This window comes from Belonocnema kinseyi, chromosome 7 (genome assembly GCF_010883055.1).
Source record: "Belonocnema kinseyi isolate 2016_QV_RU_SX_M_011 chromosome 7, B_treatae_v1, whole genome shotgun sequence".
In the NCBI taxonomy this organism is placed as follows: domain Eukaryota; kingdom Metazoa; phylum Arthropoda; class Insecta; order Hymenoptera; family Cynipidae; genus Belonocnema; species Belonocnema kinseyi.
The window spans coordinates 113,531,164-113,557,124 of NC_046663.1; the positions used below are offsets into that span (position 1 = coordinate 113,531,164).

Consider the following 25,961-nt stretch of genomic DNA (forward strand, 5'->3'; position numbering starts at 1 on the left):
TAACATCTCTATAATTTAAATTTAAAATTGTAGTCTTGAATGAAAAATTGTACAATAGATTAATTTTTGAGGCCTTAAAACTCACGTTTTTTTTCTTCGAAAGCAAGGAGGTCAAAGTGGGTGTAAATAATAAATTTAACTTTTTTTTATAAGGGTTCTATTTTTTTTTTTACTGAAAGAAAAGTCTAGGTTTTTTCTCTAAATACCTTCAGGTTGACAAAAACCAAATTTTATTATTTAATCGTGAAAATAAGCATTCAGTACAGGTTCTGTGCGGATACTATCTTCTTCAACGATTTAAAAGTTAACTACCGAATGTTTCAAAATTTCATATTGAAAGATTGCGATGTCACTTACTTCAAACTTTTTCAAATTTTCCAATCGGAAGCATTTTTTCAATTTTTTGTTCGAATATGTGTCTGGTAAAATCTAGAGACAAATTTAAACAATTATCTTCTAGGCAAAATTATGTTTATATTGAGATCAAGGATATTAAAAGAAAAACGAAATGTTTATTCATACGGCCGGCCTAACCAGTTATAGTGGCATGAATAGTGAAATGTGTTTACACCACGAACAGGTAATAAGAAGGTACTTTTTAAAACTTTAATTCAGTAACAGTTACAGTCACAATGATGATTTGTCAGTTTGAATTTGAAATCCGGCTTTCAAGAGACATGTGATCTTTGTGTACTCCAAGGTTCTTCAATTCGTGGTCACTTTATGAGATGCAATTCAAATAAAGAGTACTTTAAAATTATATGCGATAAAGTACCTATAATATCAACAACTCCTTAATATTTTTGTACTTTAGTATTGAAAATGTCTACTTTCAAATTTGAACGATATTGGCGTTGAACTCTTACAAAAGCATATTGTCTTTACAGAGTATCTAGTGAAAAATTTAAAATGTGAGATATTCTAGATTTAGAGGAATTAAATATATATAATGATTTTCGAATATTGAGTATGGAATATTTTTAGAACAATTCCGGCTTAGAAAGAAAAATAGATGAAAAAAGTAAACAATTGTAATACTCAAAACAATCCCACCCCACCTATAATGACATACCTAGAATCGAGCATCACACAAGTACCATTGGACTTTGATATGTTAAACCGACTCACATAAAGCCTTTAACTTCAGCTATAATTAGAATTGACAAAAAAGTTCGTAAATTACAAGGCTGGGTCATCTTTACATTATTTACCTCTGAAAACTTGGACTTCGCGCATTTGTGACTGGTTCGATATCCTTTGTCGCGTATCGCAGTGGAGACTTGAAGCCGGATATGAATCGCCAAGAGGTCATATTAATAAAATGCAACGCGGAAAAAATGGATTATTCGAATTTTCGAGAGGAGCCCGACGCACTCAATATATTCCGCGCGACTGCTGATAGTGAAACTAGAAATAACAATAGGCTGCGTTCACTCATAATTTTACTTACATTCAAAGCTTGAACGAGTTGAATGAGACGAGTGATTAATAATGGTTACAATTAACGATAGTTCTACGGGCGGAATAGCAGAAATTACTCAATCAATAGAGATAAAAGACGATACAACTTTCGCTTTGTTTGATATTTTGAGGTCACGTGTATTGGACGTTCAAGTGTAATAATAGAGTTTGTATCATAAATAAACTTCCTATATCCTAGAGGGGTAAGAATTACTACAACCTATTTCTTTCAACAGTCCTTTTCTACAATTTTATTGCCATAAACAAGGTTAATTTAAAAATGTATATACATATGTAACATTTTAGTTGAAAGGATAGAATACTGAAGTAAAAATGATCATGAAATTGCAAAGATTGTTAAATAATGGACCCATAATTTAAAAGTAACTTTGCTAAAAAAAATAGGGGTATATTTAAAATTGCACAACGGATCATTGACCCTCTCTAGATATCCCTTCAACCCTTAAACTCTTGATCTTGATGCATGAATACGGCTGTTTTTCGTGGTTGCGGAGCAAACCTCAAGTTTCCCTTTTTAGCTTATAGCTATGTAATGGCCATTATAATTACATCTCTGACGTCAAAGAATATGAAGACAGAGATGAATAATGGCCATAACATATTGATGAGCCGATAATTAATATCCATTATGCTATATCTAGGACGTAATCTTTTTTGACCACACAAATAGAAATGGCCGTAGTATATCTAATTACCAATGACTTTATTGACTCCTGTATGTTTTCAGTAGAACTGCCATCTAATCAAAGTAGCTTATTAGACGAACCAAACTACAGAATAAGCAAGATTGCGATATCTTATTTCATCGATATCTCACATAGTTTTAGAGATATGGTACAACTCTCGCTTTCAGTCCCGTATCAGGTGTTGTCTTCAAATGGCCTTGGACTGATTTCGGGGGGATCGAAACGTACACAGTGAGGGTCGCCTGACTCGTTTCCAATCGGAACACACACACACCTATATATATATATATCCGAAAATACAGAACATATCAAACTATTTTAAAACATGGGAAAAATGTATATTTTCACGATTTCTTCGATTTTGATTTCAGCGTTTAAAAACATCCTCTCATTTTCACAGTTAGCATCGATTAGGTTCAATCCAAAAGTGATTGCACATCCAGTTTCCCTTTTGTATGTAACCTCCCCCCACTGGCTATTTTGAAACAAGAAAACAAAATCGCATTACGCGTTTTTGTGAAAAACAGATTTTTTTATTTTGAACGATTAAAAATCTCACTTTTACCGAAAACGACGCAAGATATGAATGATAGCTCATAATTTCTAATTGTTCCATTTCCTGAAATATATAAAATAATACACTTACCATGTGTGTATCTTTCGTAGATTCAAAAACTTTTCCAAAACAATAGAAAATATCGATCAAAATCGACTTAAATAGTATTTATTGTAACGTACTTCAACCCTTTTTTCCCAATATTTGCCTTTAGTTCAGTAATAAAATGAAGAGCATGTTTTATGACATTCTTAAAGTTTCTGAGCTTCACAGCCGAGAAAGGTTTTTTTTTGTCTCTAAAATTGAAGCAAGATCATTTTTTGAATTGACATCAAGTCCAAAAAAGGCTAGCAAGCTAAATTGTCTATTTTTTCCTATTGTAAATTCCTAATTTCCTATTGTAATCTCCTAATTGTAAATTGACTTTTATTATTGTGAATTCACGCAGTCTTCTTTCATAAAGATAAATTTTGGGATGTAAAACAAATGGGCTTAGGTCTTTTTATGAACAGATAATGGTGTCTGTTACCACAATTTCAAGTTCGGTTGGGAAAAACACAAATTTTCTAAAGATCACTTAAATTAAGAAGCTAGCTATGCAGACTCTTTGTCATTATAACATATATTTTCGCTGATAAGGGGGGGGGGGGCGATACTTTTTGATGACCCTGTATATATATATATATGAATGGTGACTTTGAAGCTGCCCTTGGCGTTGACCTTCAAGGTTATTTCAAGGTCAACTTTTATTTTTCAAATGGTAATGGGCAAACTGAAACAAGGTCTAGAAGGCTGATCGGCAAAAATATGCGTTTAAAAAAAAGGTTAAACATTGTATCCAGATCCGGTAAACTAAGGCGAGATCCATCGTAGGTCTCATCATTCCACAAAACAAATAATGTATGTAGATGCGGCCCGCTAAGGCGAACTTTTGTTTGTGGTCTGATTAGAACATCTCGCCTTAGCTGACCGGATCCACATACGAACTTTTGTTTGTGGTCTGATGAGCACATCCCTCCTTAGCTGGCCAGATCCACATTCGAACTTTTTTTTGTGATCTGATGAGAACATTTAGCCTTAGCTGGCCGGATCCACCTAATAACTTTTGTTTGTGGTCTGATGAGGACATATCGCCTTAGCAGGCCAGATCCACATACGAAATTTTGTTTGTGGTCTGATAAGAACATCTAGCCTTAGCTGGCCGGATCCACATACGAACTGTTGTTTGTGGTCTGATGAAGCCATCTCGCCTTAGCTGGCCGGATTAACATTCGAACTTTTGTTTGTGGTCTGATGAGAACATCTCGCCTTAGCTGGCCGGATCCGAATTGGAACTTTTGGTTGTGGTCTGATGAGAACAACTCGCCTTATCTGGCCGGATCCACATTCAAACTTTTATTTGTGGTCTGATGAGAACATCTCGCCTTAGCTGGCCGGATCCACATTCGAACTTTTGTTTGTGGTCTGATGAGGGCAACTCGCCTTAGCTGACCGGATCCACATTGGAACTTTTGTTTGTGGTCTGATGAGAACATCTCGCCTTAGCTGGCCAGATCCACATTCCAACTTTTGTTTGTGGTCTGATGAGGCCATCTCGCCTTAGCTGGCCGGATCCACATTCCAACTTTTGTTTGTGGTCTGATGAGGCCATCTCGCCTTAGCTGGCCGAATCCACATTCCAACTTTTGTTTGTGGTCTGATGAGGGCAACTCGCCTTAGCTGACCGGATCCACATTGGAACTTTTGTTTGTGGTCTGATGAGAACATCTCGCCTTAGCTGGCCGGATCCACATTGGAACTTTTGTTTGTGGTCTGATGAGAATAACTCGCCTTATCTGGCCGGATCCACATTCAAACTTTTGTTTATGGTCTGATGAGAACATCTCGCCTTAGCTGACCGGATCCACATTGGAACTTTTGTTTGTGGTCTAATGAGGCCATCTCGCCTTAGCTGGCCAGATCCACATTCGAAATTTTTTTGTGGTCTGATGAGAACATCTCGCCTTAGCTGGGCGGATCCACATTGGACCTTTTTTGTGGATTGGCGAGACCCTCGATGGATCTGCGTTATTCGACCCCGAAGGTCATTCTTTCGATTGGCGGTGCCAAAAATAGGAGTTTCAATTTGACAAATAAAAGTTGACCTTGAAATAAGCTTGCAGGTCAACGCAAAGAGCTGCTTGAAGGTCACCATTCAGATCCTCGTCCAAAACCCTGAAACTGCTGCCTGAAACGTTTCTCTCGGAAGCGCATATTTTCGCTGATAGGTGGGGGGGGGTCTGATATTTTTTTATGACCCTGTATATATCTATATATAATATAATGTCGCAACCGTTCTCGCCTTGCTCCCCTAAGAAACTGCGAGAGTTTGGTGTATTTCACCTTTTTTTTTAATGTACATAATTTTTTAAGGCTGACTTCGATTAGGGGCATTTTACGAGAAAAACGAGGGGAACGCCTGGAGGGAGATGCCGCCGATGTTACTTTCCCCCAGAGAAGGGGTATGCAAACAGTGAGAAACCCTACAAAGGCGATAGGGTGTGGCTGGGGGGTTGGTGTCGCCTATGGTCCTAAGTCACTCTCCTTTATATAAGGGGTATAAAAAAGAAAGGGCTGGTTGGAATTGGGTGTCGCCAATCTCTTACCTTCCTCAAAGAAGGTCTATAAAAGATGGTGGACCCCGGAAAATGGCGAAGGGTGAGGCTGAAGGGGGAGTGGTGTCGCCAAAGTCACTGTACCTCAGATAAGGGACGTCAAAACGGAAGGGGCTCCTGGAAACAGCAAAAGGTTTGGCGGGGGTGAGTTCCGCGGAAGTCATGCTCCCCCAGAGAAGTGGGGCTTGAGAAGAGGAAGTGACGTGTAGCCGAAGTTGGAAATCATCAAAATCTCTTCCCCAGATAAGGGGTACTAAAAACGGAGGAGCCCCTGGAAAAGGGGCGAAGAATGTAGCTGGGGGTAAGTGTCGTTGAAGTAATTCTCCTCAGAGAAGGCATATAAAACACTAGGAGATGGGGGCTCATCAAAATAATTTTGGCATAAAAAAATCGAGATCTCTAAAACTATTCGAGAATAACTATTACGTAAATTAAAAAAAAGGAGTCAACAAATATTTTAACATAAAAAATCGATATCTTGAAATCTACTCGAGATATCGATTTAAAAGTCTGACATTCGTATTTCTCGAAAGAAAAGATATATGAACCTACATTAGAAAATTGTGTAAATTAAAAAAAAACTCAATAATTTTAACGAAAATGTGTATCAATATGAAGAAACAAAAGACTGTTAATTCTTGAATCATTTTGTTACAGATCAAAGTGATACCTTCAGATTTATTGTGTTTATAACAAAGAGCGCTAACAAATCTTTTCAGTTTAGTAAGGTTCATATAAGACGGCAAAGGATTTTTTTCAGGAAAAAAATAATGGAAACTTTTAGAACTACTACTGAGTAAAAAGATATCTTTAAAAAATGAATTACGAGATCAATTAATCAGAAAAGAGAGATAATTTCGAATGGTGTGATCATGATTCTAATGTAAAGAGATAAAAACGTAATCGCTTAATGCGACGCGAGATACGTACGTGCTACGCACGTGCAGATATGCTTAAGGCTTGCAACTCGAAATCCACCCGTCATTTTGAATTCCTAAAGTTCTTAAAATTATAGTACTTTTAAGATTAAATGTTTCAGAATTTATTAATATATCCAAATTATTTGTAACTTAATAATAATGTAGTTAGGAGTTTAATTCCCAGCATAATTATAATTCCTTTTTATTTCACAAATTGCAAATACAAATCAATTCTTAATAACAACATAAATTGTTTTTACATTATCAAAGTTTGACACCTTTAAAAATGACAATAATTAATTTTTTGCACTGAATTGCAAAAGATTAACTTGCTAGAAATAATTAAAAATAATTACGCCATTACAACTTTTCATTACTTTCTAGAACAAAACAATTCACAAAAAATATTTTTCTACGCCAGAGATCACTCTCTTTTTCAAGTGCTTTTGTATCATATAAGATTATTTAAATTTAAATGTTATATATCAGTATGTTGTAAAAAGTTCACTTATTTAAGCACTGTAATGATAAGCTGAATATCTGACGACAAGGTCGACTCTTCTAACCTGAATAAAAATTATGAAAATATTTAGTTTTATCGTTTTTCTTCGGCTATTTAAATGCTCATATACAACTGTTCAAAATTCTTTTGAAACATTAAAAGTTGAAAATGAAACATTAAAAATTATACTAATTCGAAACCTTTTCCAAAATAATAAAGAACATTTCAAATTTTTATTTTGTGGTCTTCAACATCAAAATAATTAAAATGGAACATTTAAGACAATCTACATTCGATAGATTAGAAAGGAAGCACTGCAAAATTTTCAATTATTAAGACTTTCAAATTGAAATTATTTGTACAAAATTGAAGGATTCAAATTGTCTCATTTTTGAATGTTAAATCTAACATTATTCAATTATGAACGTTTTCAATTTAATTACTGACCTATTAAATCTTTCAAATGAAAAGTGTAGAATTGTAAACAAATCAAATTTTGAAACATACAGCTTTTCATTCTTCAATCAAAAATTGTAGAATTTTGACGGATTTTATTTTGGAATTTTTTAATTCTTCAACTTACACATGTATCAAACAGAAATGATTCAATTTTTAGTGAACGAAGAGTCGCATTCAATCTCACGTTATTTTGTGTATTATAAACTGATATTTTTTAACTTCAAAAATTGTACTTTATCCATCGATATTTTTTTTCTAATAGAACTAAAGATTTTTAAAAAAATCCCGGTTTGAAAAGAAATGCTGTGTTACTTCAGTGCCATTCTCCGGTATCTCGTGGTCTGAAAGAACTCCAAGCCAATGTTTCGTATTCCCATTTCAATAAAAACTCTTTAAAAACATAATTCAGGAGATTTTAATTTCATTGAGCAAAACGTTTCTGTAAAGACATACTTGTGCAACGTCTAGTCAGTTTTCAAAACTGGATTTTCGTTGGTACACAACAGACATTCCATGACAGTCAAAAGTTGACAGTAAAATTTATGAGCATTCAATACCAAAATTTCGACTCGATGTTTGGCAAATTTTATATGTAATTATAAAATCTTGTAAAAAGAAGGAGTAAAATCTCAATCACAGTATAAAGGTTAAGGTTTGATTACATATTACATCCTTGTCATCTTGAACAATCAGCATAATTTTTTAAAAATAGAAAGCAGTGAAAATTCCCTTTACACATCAAGATTGAAAATTTTCTACTCGGATGAAATTAAAGAGTCACAACCATTGGTATATCTAGAAAAATAAAATGTCTCGTCATTCCGAAATTCGGGACGACTAGTTAAATATCTTTCATAATCTTGTCTCTACAGTCGTCCCGAATTTTCGGGACACTAGTCCATCCCCTCTTTCAATTCTCCGACTACTTTCTGGATGACTAGACGCAAACTTAGAAAAAAGTAAAATTTTTATGGATTTAATTTAGGAACGAGCAATTTTGTACTAAGTCTTTACGCAAGTTCAGTGCAATTGTAATGCTTTAGAATATTTACTACAGTCAAGAGAAACATAATGCGAATAAAAAACCCTTCCAGTCTTTAAAGTTCACAAATAGATTCTAAATTGAATTCAAAAAAATACCGGGTACCAAACAAATTTGTGTGTATATATATATATATACACTCACAAAAATGCTGGTTTCCAAGATTGAAATTCACTTTCAAAAATCTACTTTACTTTCTCAAAAACAAAGCATATTAGAAAACATTGCTTTACCTTAATTAAATTATATAAACTACCACAAATCTCACAAACAGATAACTGCCACGCACCCTTTTTGGAATGACATCTCTTACAATTTCAGACAACCTATATACATGATTGAATAGATTTACAGAAAAGATGTATACATAGAAATACAAATGTAATTGGCCAACATTAGCTGATTAATAATTAACCAAAATTAATCAATGCTAGACCAAATTCATTTTCATCAAAACTAATTATCTCAACTTGAGATTGTAAAAAGGTTCAGCCTCAGAAGAATCGAAGTAAATTCCAAAGATTTGCTATTGTAAATCAGGGATTCTTTCCTATAATTATTTCAGCTTTACGCAAATATATATTAATTTAAAAATTACTTTAATCTTTCTGAGATGATATTTATTTTCCGTACTTAAAAGCTAACAATTACGTAAGTGGACCTAAAATATCGAGATTTGTACTCGAGTCCTGAATGCCAGTCTTAGCTATCATGTACTCAGAAACTGAGATGTATAAGCCTACGAGTAACCCAACGTAACTCGCTGCGTACACATTCCGCTGCAAAATAATGCAGGTAGCCACGACGAGGCCGAAGTACGTTATATATCGAGAAAGGTTCTCTGCTTTTTTTCTCCCATGTATATCCGAATCTGTAAATATATTAATATTTAGATTTCAGTTTTTATTTTATTTTTAAGCATTCCAGGCCTCGGATGAGCCACTAGAAGCTCTTAAGAAGGTCGATTTAATCGCTTAAATTACGAAGAAAGTCGCAAGAAACTTTTAATGAAAACAAAAAATATAACAAGAAAATTAAATAGTAACGTGCGATTGCCAAAAAGTTGAGCATTTGTCATGGATTCATGGATACTAATTTTACACTGTGCTAAAGGTTGCGTGACAGCAATTGCAACTAAGATAAAACAAAGCAAGTTTTTAAATCTTTTTAAAATACAGAACAGATCAAACTATTTTAAAACATGGGAAAAATGTATATTTTCACGATTTCTTCGATTTTGACTTCAGCGTTTAAAAACATCCTCTCATTTTCACAGTTAGCATCGATTAGGTTCAATCCAAAAGTGATTGCACATCCAGTTTCCCTTTTGTATGTAACCTCCCCCCACTGGCTATTTTGAAACAAGAAAACAAAATCGTATTACGCGTTTTTGTGAAAAACAGATTTTTTTATTTTGAACGATTAAAAATCTCACTTTTCCCGAAAACGACGCAAGATATGAATGATAGAGCATAATTTCAAATTGTTCCATTTCCTGAAATATATAAAATAATACACTTACCATGTGTGTATCTTTCGTAGATTCAAAAACTTTTCCAAAGCAATAGAAAATATCGATCAAAATCGACTTAAATAGTATTTATTGTAACGTACTTCAACTCTTTTTTCAATATTTGCCTTTAGTTCAGTAATAAAATGAAGAGCATTTTTATGACATTCTTAAGGTTTCTGAGCTTCACAGCCGAGAAAAGTTTTTTTTGTCTCTAAAATTGAAGCAAGATCATTTTTTGAATTGACATCAAGTCCAAAAAAGGCTAGCAAGCTAAATTTTCTATTTTTTCCAATTGTAAATTCCTAATTTCCTAATTGTAAATTGCTTTTTATTATCGTGAATTCACGCAGTCTTCTTTCATAAAGATGAATTTTGTGATATAAAACAAATGGGCTTAGGTCTTTTTAATGAACAGATAATGGAGTCTGTTACCACAATTTCAAGTTCGGTTGGGAAAAACACAAATTTTCTAAAGATCACTTAAATTAAGAAGCTAGCTATGCGGACTCTTTGTCATTATAACAGTTTTCATGTTCAATAAAAAATATTTAAAAGGTGACATTGTACCTAATCACGCTCTAGTTTGATTCATCATTGTAAAAAATACACTTACTTAATCTTTCAAGTGATTAAACGACATACTTATTTTCTTCTTTGAAATGTTTTAATTCTCTTTCAATTACACATTACTACTCAACTAAAAAGAACTATTCTTTAAAACAAGATGTTGAAGTTTGTTGAAATAAATACTAATCCAGTTAATTTTTTCTACTCAAAAAATAAAACTTTAAAGCACACAAAATAACAATCATGTAAGAATATTAAAACCGTCAAAATCTTAAAATCGATATTGTAGGCATACAGATTAATAAATAATAACCTATTAAGACTTACAATATGAAATTCTACAAGCTTAAATGATTGAAGTTTGAAATTGCCTCATTTATAAATTTTCAATTTTGAATTATTTAAAATTAATTCAGCTATTGAGGTGTCCAGCTGAGAATTGGACAATTTTGCATGTTTAAATTTTAAAAAGGTAGGTTTAAGCGATGCAATTTTAAATTAGTGAAAGTAGGCGAACGTGTGTCTACAAACAAGAGTGCCATAGCCTATTTTATTTAAAAAAACTAAGGGGAGTGTCGTGGGATAAGAGGGTAGGGCAGACAACAGGTGGAGTTTCTTGGAATTGACGTGGCCCCAAGGGCTAGGTTAAGTCCCGTGGCATGAATCTCGAGGGATAGTCGAGGGGAATCTGGAGGGATAGTTGAGGTTCTCTGGGATATCAGAGAGTCCTGCGCGATAAGTTGCACCCTGTGGAGTAAGGACGTTGTGAAGGATATTTGGGTCCCGAGTTGGAACCTGAGGGTTTGGGGAATCTCATGAGTTGGCTAGAGTTGCGTAAAATAAGGGGGGTCCTGTAAGAGAAAATGGATGCCTTGGGATAGCTGGGGTCCCGAAAGATTGGTAGAATCCCATGGGAAAAGTTGGCTCTTTTGGGATAAAAGAAGGTCGCTAAGGATAGGTCACGTGGCCTAGTAGAAGTCCCATGGTATAGCTGAGATTCAGAGGGATATTCTTAAAAATATTTTTTTTATCAATTTCAGACTTTTAAATTAAAAGAAAAATGATTCAATCAGACGGATACTTTTAAATTGATCATTTTAATTTTGAAAATTTTACAGTTTGAATATTGTTAAGTAATGATTGTACGGTCCTTTATTAAATTTGTCATGCTTATGAAATTTCGTTATTTTCCATTTCAAATGGTTCAAATAAAATGTGGAAATATCAGCATTTAAAACTTGTATGTTCAAAGCTTTTAATTAAACTTATGTCCTTACTGGAAGCTCGTTTAACACCCTCTAAATGTTAGATTGCCTATATTTAAAGTCTTAGGAGATAATGAAAAACAGATTACTGAATTAAGTTTTAAAACAAAAAGGAAGACATACTTATACAAAAGTTATCCTTCAAATGATGGCCGTCTGCACATTTCATACACATATCTGGTCCATCGCCATTGCATCCATTACAAGACTTGTCACATTCTGTAAAGAAATCATTCTTAATGTATATTTTAAAAACAGTTATTTATGATACAAGGACCTTAAATGAATAATATGAATCATAAGTTCGACTTTAGCATACGGTGATCCGGAACAGAAAAAAAGTTTGCCTAAAATGACGACAAAAACCAATGACGGGATCTGATTTGTCACTAAAAATTGAACTAAAACACCGTCGGAAGAAAATCCAAACTGCTCATTTTAAAGAGAAATCTTGAAAAATATAACCTATTTAGCATACAGACAAATATCTTCAGCTTCCCGGGACAACGAAATAACTACATTTTTTCAAACTTATAATTCTAATGATATTTTTTATCTGAATTTTACTTGTGATATAAAATTAACCGGGATCGCTAAAACTTAATCTTAGTTAAAGAAAAGTATCGTAAAAAATTACACAAGTCCACTTTCCAGGCCCTGTTGAGAAATGAACTTTACATCTTACTATATGGGTACATTACGAATGTGTGGCATCATTGGCTTTAGTATTTTTATTTGTACTGAAACACTTTCATGTGAAGCTAGGGTTTTTTATCAAATTATTCATTACTTACATGAATAACATACAAAGAAAATTATATTTAGTTTTATGATAAGCTATTTAAATTAATAAAAAACTCAAACTAATGATCTTTTTATTATGCGTGCATCATCGCGGTACTTTTAGTTAGCAATATTACAGTGATGAAAATTGAAAACGTGTACCTGACTGATAAACGTTATGTGATGAATAAATGAGGAAATTCTTTTCAAAATAAATAAAAATTAAATAATATATATTAGGTTAATTATAAACTTTTTTAATTACGGAAGAGAATTTTTCCGAAAATAACGACTAAAACTAATGATTGAATCTTATTATAATTAATAAAAGAACTTAAATATCATCGAAAAGGCTCATTTTCATCGAAAATATATGTAAGTCTAAAATTTTATAAAATGTTTTAACGAACATGCAATGTTTTACATTAATATTCACGTTTTTAATATTTATCATTGACATCGCTCACTGAGCGTATCACGATGATGCACGCATAACAAAAAATCATTAGCTTATCATAAAACTAAATATAATTTTATTTGTATTTTATATATGTAAGCAATGAATAATTTAATAAAAAATCCTGGCTTCGCATAAAAGTGTTTCAGTACAAATAGAAATATTAAAACCAATGATGCCACACATATTCGTAATGTACCCATATAGTAAGGTGTAAAGTTCATTTTTCAAGAGGACCTAAAAACTGAACTTGTGTCATTTTTCATGATACTTTTTTCAACTTAGATTAAGCTTAGCGATTCTGGTTAATTTTATATCGAAAGTAACATTCAGATGAAAAAAAAAATCATAAAAATTATATTTTTGAAAAAAAATGTAGTTATATCGTTGTCCCGGGAAGCTGAAGACACGTGTCTGCATTTATATGCTTATAAATTCATTGACTTAATATAATTTTTTATTCGTATACGTTGATTTGTCTATCTAATATCATATTGCACACTAAAAATATCGTAACAATGTATGGGGTTTTTCACTTCATTTTAGGCAAATATTTTTTCCGCTTCGGATCACCGTGAGCAAGAGTAGCAAGAGCCATTCCACGTATATGCTTATAAAAAAAAGTTTTTTTTGTACATGCAATATTATATTTTTTGCAGTTCTATTATGAATAAAAGTAGCATTTTGTCCTTCTCTTAGATGATGTGTGCACCCTAAGTAAATCTTTTAAAGGTCTAGGCTTATGAATAATGTTTTAGGGACCGTTTGGAAACGCAAAAATCGCAATGATAATGAAGATGTGAACAAATTATATTAATCTATTTAATAAAAATAAACTAATTGAATTTTTTAGGCTTCGACTAAGAGGGCTGCATCGCACTTCATTTCGAAATTGAGATAATGGCCTCATAATATTGTTTGATATTCTTTTATTTCTAACATTAATCATAATCTCTTATTCGATTTCTAAATAAGAAAATAACGAATAACATGAACTTTAGGTTTATATTCCAACCACAGAAAAATATTCCTACCCTTTATTTATAAACGTGTATTACGCTATTGGAGCTTTTTCATCTTTTTTCCTTCAAATCACTCTGGAGATTCTTGACTTTCCTCGTAGATTAAGAATCCGCCGAGAAAGTAACTATAGAATTGTAGTTTTTTTTATTGATAAACGGGGACAAAAGGTAAAGAAAATAGCTTTTTGGGCGGCAAATGCAATAAAACGAAAGCTTGAACCTTTTTGATATTTTAGAGCTATCGTACGAAAAACTGAAGAAGTCAGCATGGATCCTTTGGAAACCGACTTTTAGTCCCCCACCATGGTCAGTGCTTTCTACTTGAAACCAAATGCATGGACTATAGCGCGCGACTAAATAGGATAGGTACACGCTTCCAAAAAGTGCCAAAAAGAGGTTGTTTTTAAAATGTATTGAATATTTTTCTCAAAGGATTCTGCAGGGGAAATTCTATAAGAATCACTCAGGCTGATATGAGGGAAAAATCATGTTATGTAAAATAAGACTATTGACAGTGTTACTTAAATCCGGCAACGTTGTAAGAGTTTAAATCAATTTTTTTCAAGTAACAATGAAGGTAAAACCAACTTCATACTATCCTTACAGAACGCAAAGGTTCCATTCTAAAATTCAATCATTTATTATAAAGCACCAATAGTTTTTAGAGGCTTTATATTACGTCAATAACCCAGTAATTATTTTCGTAAACATATTTAAAAAAAGTTGATTCTCAATAAAGTATATCTCTTAATCTCTTTATGAACGAGCAATAAATTTTTCAATAGCCTCTCCTGTAATGTTGTACAAATAAAGCACGATGGAACCCTCTTAGCATCGTCCTTATTTTACCTAAACATTTATAACTGCCTTCTTCGTTAACGCAGAATTGATTATTCTTGCATCGCTTATTGCTCAGAAGACATTCATCTATATCAAAACAGCCTTTGCCATCCACCAATTGCCATCCTTTTGAACAATTAATGCAATTCCTAGGGCCAGGACCAGTGCATGAATTACCACAAGCGGAGTGGCAGATGGAGCATAGCAACTTGTTGTCATCTTTATATGATTGGTAATATCCCGTATCACACTCGGAACATTCTATACCAGTATATCCCTTATCACAGGAACATAGGCCACTTCCTTTTCTAGTACCTGAACCCTTACATTTTCCATTATTATTACAAACTTTGTCCGGAAAACCTGGACATTTTTCGCAGTCTTGACCAAAGTGGTCTTTAGGACAACAATTTTTTACTTCCTCAATACAAACGTAGGTGTATAGATCTGGGTGACTGGCTTGTTTCTTGAACCACCAGGTTTCGAAAACGCTTTCAAGCTCCTCAGCTAGAGATTGACATTGTCTTTTACCACGTTCTACATCCTTGCAGATTTGTTCTTGAATTTCTATTAAACGCACTTCACTGCGAGCGTAAGAACCTAATTTATCTTCTTCCCAAGCACTGTCGCCTCCTTCGAACTTTCCACGACTCGTGGTTTCCATCCCCTGAAAGAAATAGAGTATAAAATATTTAAAGCAGTGAGTTACGCCACAGAATCATATAACAGGGTCGCAACTAAAATAAAATTTTCCCCAGTTATTTCAATTCAAAATATCCACTTATTAGATAAATGACGCATTCACTTAGACCTAAAACCTAAGATAATGAGGCTACAATATTATTGTATCTTTGCATGCTCCGATTAGAATAAAAGAAAACCTTTTACACCAAAATTATTAAAATTAGCCAATTCTTTACTCCAAATGCAGATTTGATTCAAAATAGGAATAAGCCCTGATTTTTTTCTGATAAAATAAATTTGATAAAAGAAACTTATTATTTATTTTTAATTAATTAATTAGTATTAACTACTATAGTAAATTTTTTTATTGAGAAGTATTAACTTTCAATCCAAAATAGTTGGATTTTCTTAGTGGATTCTATTAGTTCAGTTCTCATTTAAGTCAAAAACGAGAAAACGGGAAAATTCCTTGAAAACAGGATAAAAAAGAGGAATTCTTTAAAAATAAGAGAAAAGAGTGTAAAATTTATGATTTCAAAATCCGCAGTGAAAATTCTGCGTAAGGAAGCAACAGATGTTTCAGGATATACATTGTGAAGTTCCGCAAGAAAAGGGCCCATTTTTGTCGTTCGCACTTTAGGAGATATTCGCGTTTTTAACATCCAGGATCTAAAATATAGATTTTGGATTTTTGATAGAAAATCATACTTTGATCTGTGATCTATATTGTAACATTATACTTTTATGTCCCCGAAATGACCATAAGTGGGTTTTGCTATTTGAAGACAAAATATAGAACGCGAGAACTTACAAGTCACCATACAATTCAAATCAGTTTTTCTCGAAAAGCGGTTCTTCATTTTACTTTCGAAGCATTTAGAGTATCACTAAATTAAAACTTTATTATGCCAATTATTAGTAGTTACTTATATAAATTTAGGTTACCTATGTAATTACTATGTTAAATATCTAAAAAGAAAATTTTCGTTCTCAAATATGAAAAGAACTTTGGTATTTGAATGATCCATCAGCACAAACTTTAAATTCTCAAATATATAGTATAAAAGGAACATTAATCTTTGAAGGGAAAATTATCTTTAAAATAATGAACATAAAATAATCTTCGATCTTTTAATCTGGATGATTAGGAACACTGGGCACAATCGCAAACATACTTTTCTGAAGAACGAGACGATATTTCTTGCAAAAGAATAAAATAATTTGAACGATTTCCGGATATTTCCAGGTGTTCAAAATTCCAGACAATTCTTAAGTTTCTCGTTCAGTGGCCATCCTGGAACTACCTTGGTTTTATTGCTCTTTTAATAATAATGAAGACAAAATTTTAACACCTGGAAAACTACATTTATTATTTTTCGACTTGAAAAATATTTAAATGCAAGGTTCAAAATGTTACATAAAATTCTCCAGAATGAGCCATTTCTTAACTTTCAATTAAATTAAAATCTTATTTAAAAAATTATTCAGTGAACATTTGATAAATGTGTATAAGGAAATTGTTTAATTTATAACACTAAAATATTCACAGGCTACCAATTGTGAACTGTAAGTCCTTAGTCTGCGTTTTAAAAAATTTTTAATTTGAACATTTGAGATTAAAAACTTTTAATTTCGTACTATTTAATTAGTAAAAAAGATTTTTGAAAATATGTCTGAGTGAAAATTATAATCGCAAGTCTCGTGATAATATTTTTTAAACATCTGCTTCGTCTTCTTTTCATATTAAAATGTAAAATAACAATCAGTAAATATTTTAACAAATAAGAAAAGCAACTAAAATAGATTTTTTTTAACCATCAGCCACATTGAATAGGATGAAATTGAAAAAAAATAATGTCGCGAATTATTGAGAATATAGGATGAAATACAGAAAGCTGGAAGTGGTTAAAAGTTGAAACTATTTGAAATGAGGGTTGACATCACGTCCAAGCGTGGCAGCTTTTGATTGGAAAGTGTTATCTTGGTAACAGTTCGCACAGAAATTAAAACATTATAAACAAAATAGCTTACCTTCTTGAAACTCTCGATAAGCACTTTGCAAGCAGCACATGGTGGGAGCTGAATGGAATGCAAATCGTCCTTGTTTAACTTAGCTTTAGAATTTTTGCTGCCGATCACCTGGCAAATGCTGATCACCGAGAGAAGCGCGAACGTTCGGTAAAAGACAGGAATAAGAGTCTTTAGCATATTCTTGTAAATATAATTCGAAATCCAAAACACGAAACCCGAATTTTGATTTGAGAATTTTTACTTTGTGGAGATAAAAGTAGTAATTGAATTAAAATATTTAAATAAATAACCTATATCTGCCAAAATCACATAGTCGAGCATAGAAGCACCGATTGCAGCAGACGACAGCAGGCTCTCTGATATTTAAATTAGATATTTCAGGCATTTCAGGTAGGGTGGGGTGAATCCAAGATGTCTGCAAGCCTAGAGGTCTGAGGGACCAAACAGAAACAATACGCGTGTCGCATCAGGATTCTCATTGGCTATATATGGCGCGCTTTTTTAAAATGATTAAATGCATATGTATCATGGTGCTTACATACCTTTCCGGCTGTGAGCAATTTTGGTTTTTATCTCATAAGAGTGAGAAGGATGACGAGCACTGTTTGTCAAATTTTTTCGCTCTTCATCTTTCTCACTCTTTTGGGACAAAAACTAAACTTGCCCACAGCAGGAATAATATGTTTGTAATTGTAATTTGAATAAACTGATGAATTAATTTGACACAACGAGTTCGTATCTAGGCTCTCATCCAATCAAATTAGTCATAAACCAATAAAGCAGCTAGAAATGAATCCTATGAAAAATATTAATTCCACGATTAATTCAAAACAGGCCTCCGTAAAAGGTACCTCTTTTTCACAAAATATAAGGTGTCCCACATGTAAAATTCTTTCTCCTTCTACGAAGTTTCTACATGCCGATGTAGATTATTGTGAAATCACAAATTGGAGCTATTGTTATTTTAATGTTCAAGGTTTAAGACTAAGTTTCAATGTTTTTACATCAGTCTCATCAGACGTCTACTTACTGTCGCCGGCCATTTTGCTTTTGCCGCTAGTGGTAACCTCAAGACCCTTGTCAAGTTAGCACCCCAATTTTCACTAATTTGGAAGTATCGAATTTTTTCTTTTTGTAATCGTTTTTTGGACGTTTTTTGGTGTTTGTTAGTCAATTTTTGACGTTTGTTGGTTAAAATTGCAAAAGTTATTAATATTTTAAGTTTTGGGTGCAAACTTTACACTAGCACAAAAGAAAATGTTTGCTAGCGCTCTAATTTTTTATATTTTCCAAACATTCTTCGTGAAATCGTTTCTTGGTCGTTTGTTGGTTTTTATTGGTCAATTTTTTATGTTTTTTGTTCAAAATTGAAAAAGATATTGGATTTTGAAAAATTGCTTGTACCCGGTGTAGAATTGTCACCGCGCAAATGCTTCCGCACAGCTGCCTCCTCGACAGGTCAGCGTACTTGCCATTGGCGCGAAATTTTAAACAACAAAGAATGGAAGGAATACGACAAAGAGTTTTTAGCTTCGCATTATCAGGTTCGCTATATAATATTTAGTATGAATATTATAAAATATATAAAAGTATATGTAGTTTTATACAAAATACATATAAGTGCCAATTCTGCACGAAATTTACACCTTCGAACACATTTATTTTTATTTTGCCAAGAACTATTCTTATTTTTCAAGCATGAAAATATAATAATTTAAAAGTAATTTTTAATTATTAACAGAAAGTTTATTTAAAAAAAAATGTTTATTATGTAGGATTATTTTCAACAGAATTAAAATCAAGGTTGCCTTTTTATATATATTGTCTTTTTATATATCGTAAATATTATAACTTAAATCGAGAACTGTGCTTTAAACTTCTGAGGAATTTCAGCAATAAATTGTAACTGAATTTTTTTCGATTTGTTTTTTAAGAAGGTTCTCAAAGCACCTACGGCTCGCGCTTCGTGCCCGATCATTTTTGTCCAGTTAAATAACTTCATTAAGATAAGAAATATATATATTTTTGCTGTGTACCAGAAAATGTTACAAAAATTTCCAAAACTCACAAAAAATTTTATTTAAATTTGAAAAAGATCTAACTTTTTTTATTTTTGTCTAATTAAAAAATTTTACTAAGATAGTTTCTAAATATATTTAATATCTAGGGACGAATTTAAATGAAACTTCATAATCCACCAAAAAAAAAATTTTTTTAAATATTTTTCTGAACATTTTCAAAAGTTTTAAAAGTATATAACTTTTCTATTTTTTATCGAAATTAAAAAGTTTATACGGATAATTTGCAATTGACTGCCTATCTATAAGAAACATTGATGTTTATCAAATTTGAAAAAAAATTTCAAATTTTGAGAATGTTCTACATTTTTTAATTTTGGTTGGAAACATCTGCCTTAATTTTGCGAGTGCCCAAGCGTAGCGTTCCGTTAGAAACCAGAGATCGAAAATCTTGACGAATACATTACACTCTCTTGAATAAGAATGTAAAAAAAAAATAAATGTTGTGTTAGAACTATTTGCTCGAAATCTCATTCTTGAAGGAACTGCGTGCAAAGTTGGGTTTCTCGTGCCAAAATTTTATATATATTATACAAAAGTATATATACTTATATATAGTTTATGAAATTCAGTAAAGGAATCTTTTTCATTCCTGCATTAACATATTTTGTTATTTTTAAAATTAATTGTTTCTCAAAATTAGTTAATCTCAATTTTACACAATCTTCAGTAATCTTCAACACTACCATTTATATGTATATATTTCCAAACTATAATTTCACTTAAATTTACTAAATTTTATATAATGAACCTGATAATGCGAAATCAAAAACTTTTTGTCGTGTTCCTGCCATTCTTTGTTGCTTAAAATTTCGCGCCAATGGCAAGTACGCTGACCTGTCGAGGAGGCAGCTGTGCGGAAGCATTTGCGCGGTGACAATTCTACACCGGAGGCAAGCAATTTTTCAAAATCCAATATCTTTTTAAATTTTAAACAAAAAAAATTAAAAGTGAACCAACAAGCACCAACAAATGATTTCGTAAAGAATTTTTGGAATATATAAAAAATTAGAGCGCTAGCAAACATTTCTTTTGTGCTAGTGTGACGTTTGCTCCCAACACTTTCAATATTAATAACTTTTGCAATTTGAACCAATAAACGTCGAAAGTTGACTAACAAACACCAACAAACGATTACAAACAGAAAAAATTCGATGTTTCCAAATTAGTGAAAATTGGGGTGCTAACTTCACAAGGGTGCCCTCAAGATTTCAGATCCCAATATTGTAAAAAATGTAGGCATTTTCACTTCATCGTCAGGTAACTTCTATTCGATGAGTGCAGAGGGAAAACCAATAGACCTTTTTATTCTAGACGTCTGCAGTGCGCACGTGCCGGAATCTTACGTCATTTCCGTGTTTAGAGAACAGTTTTGTGTCGAAATATATGAAAAATATTGTTAATAAAAACAACAAAAAATAAATTTGTAAAAAACAGAGATTTTAGAGACAGAACATTTTTAAGTCTATTTAAAAAAAACGGCGAAAAAAGTGCAAAGAGTGCGGTGGCCAAGGCCATTATTTACATCTATTGACATCTGTCATCTTCTGAAAAATGTTTAAAAATTCGGCGAAACTCGCGGAAGATGATGCTCCAAGTGCAAAATTAGTGCACAAATCGGTATCAGATGATAGTGTTAAGCAGCTTAAACGATGGCTGAAATATAGGAAAGGATCTTTAAAAGGAAAAAAAGTGATTTAGTAGAAAGGTTAGTTGAGGTTGTGTTTTGCAGATATGAATATTCTCTTTCTTTGCTAACATTTACTCCAATTTTAAATGAAGCATTGTTATCGGTGTTTCGAACTTCCTAAATGTTTTGATAAAAGTAAAATCTATTGAATACTTTCACTTGAAAATTCAAAACTATTATATTTATGTATTTATAACCAGTTTGAATGAATATTAAATATTTACTCGAAAAAATTTTTGAACTGCAAATCTTGAATAAAAGAAAATATTTTTACCTGCCATACAAAACATCAACCAAGGATATTAGGTTCTAAATACGGCATGAGATTAGTTGCACCACATACCGGTAGGTAGCGCGGCAGGCAAGTTTCTGGTCTTGCATATATATACACAGAGATGAGTTCTAATGTATATATAAAATTTATATAAAAACATATATATTGCTCTTAGTTCGACCACATACTTGTAGAGGCGCAATATGTACCAATTGGTTCCTCCACATGCTTGTAGAGGCGCGACAGGCTACCATATATTCTGTCGCGCCAAATTATAGTGCATTTGAAATCCAAAATGGTAATAATCTAATTTTACTTTATAAGTGAATAAAAAAATAATTTTAATTGAGTAGAAAAAGTCTTGAAGGAATGCGAAAACTCTAAAGACTTTTTGAAATCAAAATTAGGCCCAAAATGTAGCAAAGAGGTTAGTATAAAATAGTAATAACAAATTTGAAATGAAAAGTTTATTTTTCATTCAAGTTATAATTTTTTTGGAAATAGTAGAAAAGTGAATTTAAAGATACAGTTAAGTTTTATTTAAATTTAAATAAACTAAAAAACCTGTCTGGTTAAATCAACCAGAATTGTCGTTGCATATGTCCTTACTATTTTTTTATGGTTAAAGAAATAAAAATTCTGAAAAGCAATTTCCTTATAAAAACTTATAAAAAAAATTTTTTCCTAAATTTCCTTATAGACGTAGATAAATGTCTACTAAAATGTTGCATTTTTTAAATATTTGTGAATTTAGTGGTATATGATTTTTTTAATAACTGTAAAGTGTGAGAAGCATTTTCGAAAGTCAAAGGAAATTACGGCTTGCTTTTACAGTTTAGCTAAGGCCATGTTGTAAATATGAACCATTTTTTCAAATTGAAATAAGAAGTAACTCAATCTTACAAAATATCATTTTCCCTGCTCCAAAAATCTAACTTTAAGAAAAAATGTAAGATGGCTTAATTTTTTTTATTAGAATTCATACTAAAACTTGACATAAAAATTGCCATAATTTTCGTATTTTTGTTGTTTTAATATCTGAGCTAATTACATTTACAGAACTATTATGTACTTTAATAGTCTATGTTTTTTTTTAAAGAATTTGACGCCTTTTTTATTTTATTTATAATAAATATATAAGTTTCTTTAGTTTTTTATTTAGTTTCATTTAATTATTTCCTTATTTTGTATTTATTGCGAAAAATAAGTTAAAACTTTAAAGTTTTCTCCACCGGTCATTTATAGAAAACTATATTTTCCAGCTGGTCGATTAAGCTTTTGTTTGCATTTACTTGTTTAACTGTTTACATATTTAATTCCATTCAAAATTTTTGATTTTGCTAAAACAATTATTTTTAATTCTTTCCTTTAATAAAAAAACTTGCTTTTTTAAATTTGTTCGTAAATAAATTTATTTTCTGATAATTAAAAATTTTGATTAACTTTCAGTTTCTTTTATAAAATTTTAAAGGCTTATGCATTATAAATTAATTACTTCATTAACAAAAAAGGTTTCTTTAAGAAAAATAACGACAATCATGCAAAAAAACCCACTTTTTCATTTGAAAAAGATATTAACAATGTTTATTTCTTGCATAATTAAAAGGAAATTTGGAAGTAATTTCATATTTGAATAAAATTATGAATCGAACCAAAAAATACGTGATCTGGCACTTTTTTCGTAGACTTATTTTTTCAAAAATTGTATACTCCTTTTCAAAGATCTTTATTGAAAACCGAAGTTTAACTCTGCTCTATTGTATTTTTTACAACTTTTTTCTAACTGCAATTCTTAACACAGTAGACAATTAGACATAATGTAAAAATTACAATTGAACATGACAAGTCAAAACTGTCATCTAGGTACTTGAAGTTGAAGTAAATATTTATTTCTGGCAATATTAAAACTTCCATTTTAATATCGAGTCTATTAAATTTAAAAGGAAGATATTTTTAAATTATTTACATCTAGCGTTATATTCCTTAAAGCTTCTCGTTCTTTAAAAATCAATATATTCCCATCAAGATTTTTGTCTTACTTCTTAAATATTGTAAACAAGAACAAATGTTTTCATGTAATAAATAAGTGACGAAATTTTATTATCAAATAATTTTTTTTATGTGATAAGCCGTGATTATTTCTGCAAAAAACAGTAATGTCTACTAAAATGTAATATTTGTCTCTCGATGATTCAAATTTTAAAAAAAAGTTTTGAAAGTGTTAAATTAAAAATGTAAAACATTTTAAAAATTCTGAATTTAAGAATCAAATGTTGAACAATTTAAAATTTTAACATTAAAATTTAATTTGGTATTGAATATAAGTGTTTAATATCGTAAAATTGACAACTGTAAGCCTTCTAACTTGATCAGGATTAAATTAATGGCCTCCAAAATCTGATTCTTTTCCTTATAATAAGTTTTCGATTTCAAGGCTTTACATTTATTCCAATTTTTCACGAGGTTTGACATAGAATAATCTGCTTATTGCAGCTTTAAATTATTTATAACCTGAAGCTGCAAAAAAATGTATTGCCGAATCATAAGTGATTTCATTTAAAACGTTTAAAATTAAATAATTTGAATTGACAGGTTATACTCTAAGAATATTAGAAATTTTACAAATACTGAGATTTTTAATTTTAAATTTATAAACTAGTTTCTTTTAATAATAATTATTTTATTTTTACGCTTCTAAAAGAAAATAATTACACTGTAATTTTAATTTTTTTCATTTCAAATTTCTCTGATTTAAAACCTTTTAATTTCAAAGGCTTTGAAGTTATAATCCAATCTTCGAAACTGAATAATTTTGAATTGAATAATTATTTGATTGATAACATACTTCTAATTTGAAATAAAATTGTGGAATAATAAAGTATTTCCATGCAAAATAGTTATGCTAAAGTTTAAACGCTTCCTTTTACATTTTGACATTGTCGACTTCTGAAAAATTTCAAACTAAAAAATTTAGAACTATGAGTCCTAATTACTTTGCTGAGTTTTTTTGTTGAATTTAACTAATTATTATAAAAATAAGGGCATTTTTTTTTAATTGCTCCAGCTTATTTGAATGCTCTCCTTCATTGAACGACAGTTTCATTTTTATTTAACTAGATTGTACTTAAATTTAACACCATTTAACATCACCAATTTTAACTGAAATTTACTTAAATTTAACGAAACTTTACTTAAATTTTGAATTCAACTAAAATTTATCCACTTTTTGAAATGATCTAAATAATATTCAATCTTTAAGTTGAGTTTTACAACATAATTTTTAAAATTGCACTACAACAAATCTTAAAGTACGAATAGAATTGTTTTAAAACTTATTTACTTAGTATGTAGAAAATTTCACTTTCGAAAGAAACCAGACAAGAAATTAGTTTTAAAAAATAATTTTAGAAATTTCAGTAAAATTCTAAAGTACGAAAAAAATTTTTTTACATTTATTTATTGTCTCGAAATTTTAAAATATTAATAAATAGAATATTTTTAGGTTCTCTTAAATTTGAATATAATTAGGTAATTCAGTGTTCATAACATTTTTGGCGTACAGGCCGTACAGAGCCAGCCGGCCGACTCAACTATAGCAAAGATTGCTATAGTGATGGCGAAAGCGAACGCGAGAAACAGAAAATCGCGTTCGGTTTGGAAATCAACAACTTTCGGTGTGCGCCCTGGCCCCGCCACGCCCCCTAACGTGCTCGGAGGACACGGTTGCCATAGAAACGATGAAAAGTTGAAGAGGACAGCACTACTTACTGACTCATGCCGTACCTACTATTGGCGAGAAAACTATAGGCATCTGCCTTTGAAGCTTAACAACTCAGTAAAAAAAAATACTAGCGCAACAAAAAAAACAGTCATTTAAAAGCTGAAAGTGTTCTACGTTAATGAGCTTGAAGACGTTTATGTAAACAAATGTTTATGCTTAGCAGACTGAAAAATGTAAACAAAAGTAAGGATTTTCGGGTATATTTAAGAACAGGCAAGTTTAGAGCATTATTTCTTATACAAGGGGCGATGGAAAAAATTTCAAAAAATTCATGAGTATAAGGAAAACTGTTGTGAATCAGTTGCAGTTGAGAAATATAAAAAAATAATAAAAATTGTTGCTTAAAAGCACAAAAATGTGCAACCCGTGGCCAGGTGCCATTCAAACATTCAGAACCAGGGGTCGAAGAATGGCACCAGCGGACGGAAATAAAAAAAAAAGTCCCCCCCCCCCCCGCTTTCTGTCACTTGTTTTCCAACAAAAAAAATGTATAAAAATATTGCGATTTTCACAAAAAATAAGACTAACACGTCCTTCCAGGTTATTGAAAATAAATACAGAGCCTATCCATTACAGTTTTCAGTTTGAATCGCTTTAATATCTGTATTAGAACTGAAGAGTTTTCCTCATATTCATGAATTTTTTCAAATTTTTCACATCGCCCCTTGTATAAGA

At 31.4% G+C, this 25,961-nt stretch overlaps 1 protein-coding gene across 2 annotated transcripts in view; it reads right to left on the reverse strand.

Annotated features, from left to right (window-relative positions):
* LOC117177499 (cysteine-rich with EGF-like domain protein 2) overlaps positions 1–17,829 on the reverse strand; it is a 19,183-nt gene extending 1,354 nt beyond the window's left edge. Inside the window, exons 1-4 of one of the 2 annotated variants that reach the window (XM_033368241.1) lie at positions 17,464–17,829; positions 14,758–15,415; positions 11,770–11,865; positions 6,488–9,172 (exon numbers count right to left, since the gene is read on the reverse strand). In XM_033368241.1, coding sequence (XP_033224132.1) covers positions 8,949–9,172; positions 11,770–11,865; positions 14,758–15,415; positions 17,464–17,640 — 1,155 coding nt within the window. In that variant the 5' untranslated portion in view covers positions 17,641–17,829 and the 3' untranslated portion in view covers positions 6,488–8,948. Of the gene's footprint in view, positions 1–6,487; positions 9,173–11,769; positions 11,866–14,757; positions 15,416–17,463 lie in introns of those variants that run through there. The other variant, XM_033368242.1, reaches the window with a different exon arrangement.
* Positions 17,830–25,961: the final 8,132 nt, after the last annotated feature.